The sequence below is a fragment of the Paramormyrops kingsleyae genome, chromosome 7, assembly GCF_048594095.1.
Source record: "Paramormyrops kingsleyae isolate MSU_618 chromosome 7, PKINGS_0.4, whole genome shotgun sequence".
Classification (NCBI taxonomy): Eukaryota; Metazoa; Chordata; class Actinopteri; order Osteoglossiformes; family Mormyridae; genus Paramormyrops; species Paramormyrops kingsleyae.
The window spans coordinates 5,778,405-5,788,901 of NC_132803.1; the positions used below are offsets into that span (position 1 = coordinate 5,778,405).

General features: G+C 41.2%; 1 protein-coding gene and 1 long non-coding RNA gene across 2 annotated transcripts in view; one reads left to right on the forward strand and one right to left on the reverse strand.

Moving 5' to 3' along the window:
• ckmt2a (creatine kinase, mitochondrial 2a (sarcomeric)) lies at window positions 1-9,999 on the reverse strand. The gene is made up of 10 exons (XM_023843235.2): window positions 9,858-9,999; window positions 7,716-7,900; window positions 5,098-5,296; window positions 4,541-4,636; window positions 4,085-4,306; window positions 2,508-2,593; window positions 1,677-1,800; window positions 1,151-1,285; window positions 848-973; window positions 1-221 (listed from the first exon to the last, which is right to left on the reverse strand). Exons 2-10 carry the CDS (start codon window positions 7,862-7,864, stop codon window positions 105-107), a joined length of 1,254 nt encoding a protein of 417 aa, XP_023699003.1. The 5' UTR covers window positions 7,865-7,900; window positions 9,858-9,999; the 3' UTR covers window positions 1-104.
• Window positions 8,814-10,497, forward strand: part of LOC111860007 (uncharacterized) — a 21,634-nt gene continuing 19,950 nt past the window's right edge. The window contains exon 1 of the long non-coding RNA XR_002841942.2: window positions 8,814-9,147. This is a non-coding gene — a long non-coding RNA (uncharacterized lncRNA). The remainder of the gene's footprint in view (window positions 9,148-10,497) is intronic.

Sequence of the window (10,497 nt, forward strand, 5' to 3'; positions counted from 1 at the left end):
TATTTAAAATATTACAGTTTATTACAGAGTAAGACCTTCGGTTTTGCAAAAAAAAACAGAAGGTGATCTAGCAGCATGTTTGCCTATAGCTCACATTGTGAGGCTCACTTTCTGAACTGGAGAATGGGGGCAGGAACCTTTATCTCCTGCCCTTTCTCGAGCTTCTTCTCACATTCAATCAGGTAGTTAACACCATCAATCAACAGCTGGACCAGCTCCACCTAATGCACAATAAAATACAAGGGGAAGAAGAAATTTAGACAGAGTTGACAAAATGACATCGTTTACTTGTGTGAAATCTGTTTAATAGCAACAGCAACAACACCAATAACACCAATAATAATAATAATAATAATTCTGCATTGCTTAACGTCCTTTCACACAACATCCAACCAGATATATATCCGAGGTCCCATAAGGTTAAAACTGAGTTGAAAAATCCTGATTGGCTAATGGCACACAGCAGACATAATGTTACACATTTATGTATTTACTTTAATACAGTTTTTATTGTTATTTTAATGTGTACTCTCTCTTTTATATAAAGTATCTTGGCTGTTTAGCTAGCACAGATACAGTACAGATGCAGTATACCCATATAGGTTTGTATTGAGTGTATGTGATGTTCGCATAGCGTCCTATTGGACAGAATGTGACCTGTACTGTATGTTAGGAAACACGTACCTTTAATAATGATAAGACGACACTCGCCCTAATATACTATGTTTACTCTGGTTTCTGCCTTTTTCTATATAACTTTCCAGTTTATGACTTCGGTTATTTGTTCAGCACTGTACTTGACTCATACTGTCTTTTACACCTTTTACTCTGAAGAAGCCAAGTTTACCTCAGATTTGCCCAAGCGGTCGTTGTTGGAAATATCGAACACATCCCCCACGGCCGCGGTGTCCACACCGCCGGTGCCTCGTTTCTGGAGCCGCAGGTTGTCCAGAATCTTACTGAAGCGGGTATCCTACCAGATCCAACACAGATTCATGCCATTCTCTACTGTTATCATGAACATTCGGAAAGTTCCCTAACGCCATTGGCTGGAGCGGAGGGAGCGTCATCACGGGCTGCATAGGGGTTTCAGGTTCTAGGGTTTTCCGAGATACTTGTGACTGTGGTCTAATGGGCGTGGTCTGCTCACCTTGCCGAGCAGAGGAAGACGCACGTGTACCCCTGCCCGAAGGCCTGTGCCCAGGTTCGAGGGACAGGTCAGGATGTAGCCCAGGCGTTCATTCCACATGAACTCCCAGCCACGCTCCTGGATCAGATGCTCCACCTGTTGGAAGATGGGGTAAATGGCTCCATCAGGCGGGGGCAGGGGAGCAAGAGCCATGTTTGGATAATAACTTTTGTCTCATTAAGTTTTGAATCTCATTAGTTTATTTATAGGATTAACATACATATAGAAATAAACGTGTTATTAGCAACTGTATGCCAAAGGCTGAAAGGTTTTTTTAACATGCGGTACATAGTGTTTTTAGGTATGGTATTTTAGATGGGGAGAAATTTTGCAACGTTAAAATCAAACTGAAACACCCTGTATAAATTTGTATATGACCTTTAAGGCCAGTGACACTGAATACCCAGTGAAATGGATCAGATGTTTTTTTTTTTTTTGGGGGGGGGGGGGGGGGGGTCAATGGATCAGTTGATCGGGGAGGCCATACCTCTTTGAGTCCCCTGCAGAACCTCTCAAACACCCTCTTCATGTTGCCTCCTTTTTCCATGGAGATGACGCGAGTGTGGTCTTCCTCATTGACCCATATCAGGAAAGTTTTCTCATTGTTGTGCCTGCAGAACAAGGGTTCAGGATTAAGCTCAGGCAAACAACGAGAGAACAAACAAACAAACAAATTAAGCATGCCCATTCGCCTGAGGCTGGTAATGTAGACAAAGGGCAATGTACTTTTTTGTACATTGCCCTTTGAACACTAGCTCGCTGGCTTAAAAAAAATGAATTAGTCCAGCTGGCCAGCAGCAAAAAATCTTTAGTTTCACCCCTGCAAACAAAAAACAAACAAAACAAACAACCTTGGCAGTCCAGGAGACATTGTGTAACATATAACACGATAATGATGTAGTTTCAAAAGCCATTAAAAATAATTAATCAAGGGCTACTTATTGACAATAATTATTAACTGAAATTAATGAATAAGATTATGAGCAATTCATAAATAACTATGCAGAATCATACTTTGCTGTCAGAGTTAGCAGCAAGCTACTTGTTAAATGTGTACTTTTAGAGTTTGGGTTACTGCTACTATAAAACCTTTAAATTAGAAAGAACTCATTCTAGGTGACATATGAATCAAAAACACAAATGCATTGAAGTTGGTTAAAATGTTGGACAAATTCAGGTTGTTTGCTAAGTAGATTTCTACACACAACACCTTGCAATGATTTGAAATGTGTTACTCATGACCTGTCCCGGTTCGTCCCGGGGTGCTTTTGTTAACTGGCACACCAGCAGGCCATTACAGCAATCCCATTCAACATACCAGATCCCCCTGGCGTCTGGCCAATCACGGGCCATACCCGCACATGTCAACAGGGGGGAGACGGGCTTATCAAACAGGAAGTGGTCCTTTGGCAGAGGAGAGAGAGTGAGCATTTCAGGTGAATGGCTTTATTGCAAAGTTGTCTTCTTGCAGGATTTGTAGGATTAGTATGATTGTAATTTATAAGTTATGTAGGTAATACATATTCTTATTGTTGCATTGTGATATTATCCAGAACTATTTCATTTTATTGATTTAAATTAATCATGGCACAGTTCAGGTTAAGTCTGCAGCTCAAAGGCATAACCTAAACCATATGTCTTATTATTCATATTTATTAAATGTGGGCAATAATAAGGTCATGTGATCATTTATTAAAGTCATAAATCAGTGAGTAAAAAATACCAGTTATTAATTTATGAATGTTTCTGTGACATGGAGAGAATATAGGTGTATCGCTGGAGGGTTTAGGGTTACACAGGATTTAGTTTATGGAGCCGAACAGCTGCCTGCATGTGACTCAGGTGGCCGGCTAGTTTTTCCCAAACATGCTAATACAATTGTCCCATTCTACCCCTCATGTCTGTTTGCCATCCAATATATGGTTTTTCCACAATTATCAATGCTGATATCTTGGTTTATGCTTCTGTTCTTAAGTTGTTTCCAATTAACTGAAATGTTAATCTTTGGGGCATCCATCTCGGGATCTGAGCATTCGGTAGGGTCACAGGGGGGCTGGAGTCTATCCCAGGCTGCCTAGGGCACAATGCAGGGGACACCCTGGATGCAATGCCAGTCCATCATAGAGTACATTCTCGCACATATTATGGGCAATTTAGGGATGCCAGTTAGCCTAACTGTGGAGGACATGGGACAGAGCCCTACACAGACAGATGAGAGGGAGGAATGAAGCCCTCTGTCCCAGAGGTATGAGGGAACAGCTCTGTGCCGTCTTCAGCTTCGAGGCTATTCTACTGGGCCCAAACCTCTAGCTATGGCTGCTGCCGATTGCAGAGGACAGACTGGCTTATCTAGCTGATGTCACTAAGGGCAACCAGCACAGTGAGGGGGAAAGCCTAGTCTGTGACACGACAAAGGTCACATGCACAAACAGGTCCACCAGGTGCTGAAAGCACACTGCTGGATAAGCTTCACTTGTGAATATTGTGTTTAATATTTATAAATAACTTATAGCTCTCATGTGGTTGAGAAAACAATCTAAAAACTGTTTTTAGTCATCGATACTATCTTTGTTTATTCTGTTTTGCTGTCAGTTTGTGTTTTTCTCTTTGTTGGATTTAAATCTGTTAGTCATTAGTTTTGTGTTTTGTTTTAAGGTAATTATAGTTTGTGCTTTATACTCTCTAATTGTTGAAATATTTCAAATTGTTCAAATCTTTGTTTTATCAAGGTCTATAGATGAATCAACTAAATTAATATATTTAGTTTATGTGTTTGTATGTATGTGTGTGCTTTTACAGTATCTGAATTAAAGTCCACATTAGGGTCCGTTTAGGGTGATGAAGTGTCGCTGAGATACTGTAGGCGTGGCCTAGGCAGATGGACAGCTTGCTTACATCGATTAGCTGCTGTTGCTCCTTCTCGGTCATCTCACCCAGGCTGTAGTATTTCCCAGACAGGTCGCCCTTGAGGCCCGACAGCGCCTGGACGACCACGCGCTCCACCTCGCGGCGCTCAGCCCGGGAGCAGGCAGGAGGCAGGCTCAGGCCTCGGATGCTGCGGCCCGTACGCACGCGTGATGACAGCACGTAACGGTCGTCGAACATGCCAGAGGTGATCTACGGGGGGAGGGGCCATCGGTTGCCATGGTAAGAAGAGGCGGATTAACTTATCTGGGGCTCCTAGGCTGGCATCAACAAGATAACTCAGTTGTTGCCGATTTAACTAACAGTTCCATCTTTCCCCAAGGCGGGACGGGGCCCTGATCTTTGCTGGGGCCCTAGACCACAGGCTAGGATAGCCGGGGCATTAATCTGCACCTAATGGTAAGAGAAGATTGGTAAGCTAATTACCTTAGAGCTGTCCAGGTCAGTAGGGTGCTTCATGCGTCTGGGGTCATAGCCGTTGTGTCTGTCCTTGATGACAGGGTCGAAGATGTCAGCAAACACCTACGGATGGCAAAAATTCTCATGAATATATAGATAACCTGAGAGGCACTGAAGAAGAACAAACAAAACAACTCGTCATATTTCCCAATAATTCATTAAATGCTGAACTTACAGATCTATATCATTTCTGATAACTATATCGATTTATAAATATGAGCAGGAGCATGAAACAGGCAGAATAATAAGTCCAAAAGACGACACTTTATTCCAAGCACATTATAAATACCAAATGAGGCAGTTGGAAATTTTACTGAATCACGTTTGTTTATACTCCTCAGTCAAGTATATTACAGGGCTGGGTCCTGGGATTTGAACTGATAATGTTCAGATTTTAAATTCATGCCATTAATCACTTGGTGACTCATTAGCCAGTATATTCCCGGGAGTGGTACTTTTACAGAGTATCAAACTGTAATGGACACAGCTATGACACTGGGAGCTCCTCAGATTCCAAAACCAACCTCATAGGTCTCCTCATCCCCAGCCACCATGCCCACGGTCTTAATGAAGGGGTGCCCAGGGTTGTCCACGCCGGTCTGGATGCACTGGTCCAGGGTCCAGCCACTGGGGGTGCACTTGTCGCGCAGTTTGCTGTAGATGGCCGGCGTCAGTGCAGATGCCATGCAGTTGTTATGCTGGCGTAGGTCGGGGAAATCGGCACTGTTGGAGAACAAAGACGCACAATGGCATTACTAAGGGATTCATGGTGAAGCTGCTAACCATCATACTTACGCCGTTAATATTTCTACCAGCCGCACTCAAACCATCTCTTCACCAGAAACTATGGCTACAATAAAATGTTTATAGAGGGCAAATGCTTCTACAAAAGCCGGATTGAGTTAATTACTTTGACTTAATACATAAATTCTCCTTTCCTTAACAATTGTAAGTACTATACAATTATTACAGATTGCAGAAATTGCTCCAGTTACTTATTCAATCGTCCAGTGTATATTGGACTGCATATGTTTATTGGACGATTGCCACTAGTGTATACTTATATATTATAGTATATAAGTATACTATATTGTATAGTGTATACTATCTTAAAATAGTATTCATGTACACCTTTGTGAAGTCTGTAGGAATAATTAAGTGCTGGAGCAGAATAATGGTATTTTTTTCCAGTTGTCAGTGTTTGAGCACCACATTGAGGCTATATTTAGCCTCGTTCATGGCACAGTCCAGATGTGGCATTTCCATTCTCCTACTTAATTGCTTCTTTAGATGGGCTATACTGGTCACTGCTGGCCGACTCGCTCTGTCTCATTACGTCTGGCTCTGAGTATAGCAATTAAAGTTATCTGCCCCTGGCAGCGTTATCGGCTGATGTACAGCTCACCGGTGCATCACTGCAGGTCCTGCGGCTTTCACGGCACTGCAGCACCTCTGGCTATTGAGAGGCTCGCCTGGCTGCGCAGATGAAAGCTCCCTCATGGTATAACGTTATCTGGCCCTGGGCCAGCTGCAAGCACACTATGTGCAGAGCTCTCCCCGCTAAAAATATTTCATTCCAGCAACGTTTACCTAATGTTACGATTAAGGTATAGAAACGTTCAAAGTAGCCAGTTTTCCTGATGTTCCGAGAATGTTATCTCACTAATACAACAACTACTACTACAACTAAGGCTAATAATATAAAAGCTAACGATGGGCATGGTAGGGCAGAGGGTAACACTGTCGATTTACACCGGAAAGGTTGTGGGTTAAGGGCTGGTCAGCATCTTCGCAGTATATAAACACTTTTATAAAATAATATTTTATTATAAAACAATGTTTTTCAATAATATTTGCATTAAAGGGGTGTTAGTAATAATTAATAAAAGTAATAAGTAATAATTTTATCATGTCGACACTGACAGAACCTTTGTTAAAATGTAAAATTTGGAAATAGCGTTCCATTAACGTTACAGTAAGAACATTCTCTGCCAACTTTGAGAAGACTTTTACAGAACCTTGGCTAAAGTTCTGGAAATGACACATCTGAGTACTAGAGGTTTGACAGTCTATTTACCTCAAATTCCTTATTAGAACCTGAGCATGGAAACTATTCATACGGAACTTTAACAAGACTATGTCAACAAATGGGTTTCTTGACGTTATTGTTTCTTATACAACAGTTAGATCCAACCAAGAAATCTGATTGGACAAGAATTGCAGCTGCATTGCTCCTCTTTAAAAGTGAACCTAAATACCATTACATGTGCCTCATTTCCACCAACACGGAGCCGGTGCCGGTGGTTCTCGCTTGGTGTCTTTTGAGAACCTGCCCATGATTCCACCGGTTTCAAAAATGAATGTAGGCAGAAAGGAGAGTAAAGTAAAGGTTTATTCAGTTTTGCTGGATTTATTTTGATCTGTTTTGGATTATAAGTTTTTAAACGCTGCCAAAACGAAAAACAAAAGTTTCAGAGAATGACTCGTTGTGCAATGTCTCTATTAGCCTGTATCCACTTATGTCTCCGTAAAGGCTCCCATGTCTGTGTGTGAGTTTATTCTTTATTCTTTTAAGGTTTGCGCAACAGAACAGTCTGCTAATAACTGAACTTGGTGAACCTCGTGATCTCTTTGCCACTCGAGCCCCACAATATTTTATTTATTAGACCTGTGGCATGGTTTTAATTTACAATGCAAAGTTATTCCGCTGATAAGCTGGTTAGTTGTTTCACTGCTGACGTCGGTGATATTAGACAAAACTACATTGGTTATGGACTGAATTTGGGTTTGGACGTGATAGCCCGTCTCAATTTCGCTGACGTATTTTTCTTTGCAGAGGCCCATAAATGTTTAAATAAACAAACAAAATATGCTGTATGTTATTACTGTTACCTTATGAATGCTACTCGATGAACTGTTGTATACCTTATGAACTGCGCCCTCGTGCCTATGACCAAATCACAGCCGTGAAAATATTGTAGTAGAACTGCACTACTTCTCATATGTTATTGCTTAAAGAACTTTTTGGGTAATGTGTTAGTGACAGAATCCATAGTGACTAACGATGTAGATGGAGAGTTAAAGGCTGGTTTAAAATGCCCCAAGTAAGTGAATAAGCACACTTTCCTAAGTGTGAGGATACCTCGGGGGGTACAGCTTTGTTTTCTCCTGGGCGGTGACATTCGCAGAGTCACCCCTCAGGTAGCTGGTGGCAAAGGAGCCCGCGCCAAGGCCGCCCAACATGAGGGCGACACCGCGGCCAGACATCATGCGGGTGAAGACGCTCGCCATCTTCGCTGCTCAGGGTTACGACAACACGTAAGAAGACTTTGGGGGGAAGTGAGGCACAGGGAAAGGGCAATCAAGGGGCAATCAAAGGGCATTTAGAACACCATACAAAATAAAACGGTACCAATCAAGAAAGCCACGAAAGGAAAAAATATATAAAGCATTATCTGCTAAAAGTATGGGTGCTTTTATGACGTAAATAACTATATAATATTCTTAAGTAGTAAATCCTAGACCAAACTGAAATGTTCATAATTGACTGAAATATGTCCTTCATTTTAGATTGTGCTACAGTAAGGAATTTATCTTAATTCAGCTTCAATATTCGAAAAATATTCTTAAATACATATATATTTGGGGGAAAAAGCATATTACACCAAGTGATTTTTGCCGTTATCCTGGAATACTTGATCTGCAACTGTAATGAATTTTGTTGCACTTATGTAACAGTGAACATACAATCTGGAAGTTTTACAATATGGAATTCTCCATAAAGTTCAAAATTATTTTCTCTCATAACCAATGGTCAAGATAAGGAGTAGTAAACCTGACTGAAGCAGAATTAGCATGTTCACTGTATTATGATTATTCACGGCTTATCTGGAAGTAAGAATAATCAAAGTTCTTATGTTAACATGGGAGTGTCACAGATACCCTTCGGTGTGCTCTGGACTGTGCTGAGATGGCATTTTAGTGGTGGTTCAAGAAGTGACAGTCAGTATCTCAGTGAAAGCTGAGAACACCATTGCACAACCTAATCCCAAGGTTAAAGGAAGTTAGATCCACTTCGGCGCAGTAAAAAATGCTTGACTGGTTGTGAGATCTGCTGTAGGCGACGTTTTTGCCGTCCTACCCAAAGTTTGGAAGTTTGCCCTGAAATCAGCTTGGCTGGGGGGCATTAAAAGGTTATTACCAGGAGCAAGAGTATTAATAGATGCAAAGGCGCCCTGAGTCCAGTTGGCACGGTTTGCAGGCCTCGTGATCCGGCATGACATTCTGAACCGGTCAGAGCTGCTGACTGACCACTGAAGGGCGAGACCAAAGGCAGAGACCGCGGGAATGCAAGAGAGCAAACAGGCAAATCTGAAAATGCTACTTATAGCTAGTTTGTGGACAGTGAGCCATAGAAAGTGGGGGCACAACCTTTTCATTTGAATAAAGGTACATTATTGGAACTTTAAGATTCAACAATAGGATGAATAGTTCTCCCAGGACCTGCTGAACGCTGGATAGCAGTCTTTTATGATGGCTTATTGCATTTATGCAGTGTGACACACACATCTAAGGTAAGGAAGTCAATTTAACATTAAATGATATAATTGCGATAAAAAATATATCAAAATTATATCTAAACTTAGATATTCAGGATATACAGCAATTAATAGGGCCAGTTCACACAGACTGCATTGTGAAATGTGTTTCATCTTTCGCTATATTGGAAATACCAACAAGTTTGAAAAGAATTATGTTACTTTTCAATAAATACATTCAATTACTGAATATATTAGAAAATTGTAAAGCATCTCACAGTTAAACCACCACTATAAATAACTATAAATCTCATATAAATGGTTTTTTTCTGGAGTATATGCATGGTTTAAATAATATTAACGCGTATATTATAGCAAGTGTCTGCAACAGTAATCACAGAAATAGCTCAAACTAAATCAGGTTGTTTTCAGTCGTTTCCTAATCCTCACAGACTTGCCGGTGGTTTTAAAATGAAGCTCTTGTAGGTATAGTTGATGAAAACATGGAAGATCTAAATGGACTTAAGATATAAGATACTTTATTGACCCCAGGGGGGGAATTCTTTAGCATACAGCAGTGACAACGATACTTCTATACATAAAGATATAATTCTACCAAATTTCAGAATATGGCTTTAAAAACACTCACATTCACAGTACTACAGAACGTAAACGCCAAACTTGAGTAAAGTTCGGGTAATGGTGGAGGATTTGCCTTAAAATGAAGCAGAGAAATGCCACAGTACCTTGTTGGGTAGCAGTGTTCCGTTCCTGCTGTTCAGAGAATGAGACACTCTGTGTAAAGTGAGCGAATACTGCCACAGGATTAGCTGCCCGCTCCAATGCCAACCAATCGCCTTTCATCTGTTAACGTGTCAGGATCCACGTGTACCAGCCCGGGGTGCCCTTCAGCTTGACCCTCCCGCAGGCCCAAACCATCAGCAGTGCATCACACTTTAATGCGTCTCGGCCAGTAATATCAAACATTTCTGACCATTTTTAAGAAGCTACCAGTTTGTATAAACTGATGTCACAGCATTAGTGGAACAGTGTCATATGCATTAGAACGTCAGATGTGACTAATGTGTACACTGGACATGCAGCTGTTCTTTGAAACTGGAGGCGAGTTTTCGAAATGCCGTGATGTGAAATGTATCTGCTGGATCCTGAAAGTCTGACTACTATATCTAGCCTCCAAAAAGACCAGATAATGGAATAAAAAATGATAATGATGAACTAATCCTAAGAGCTGTGAAACTCACACAGATAATGTAGAATGACAAGATTTTCAATTCCATGTGAGGACTCAGCTGTTCTACAGATAGAGAGATCAGATCAAATCAGATCCATGTCAGGAGGACTCTTTGAGCTACAGGTTTTACAAAC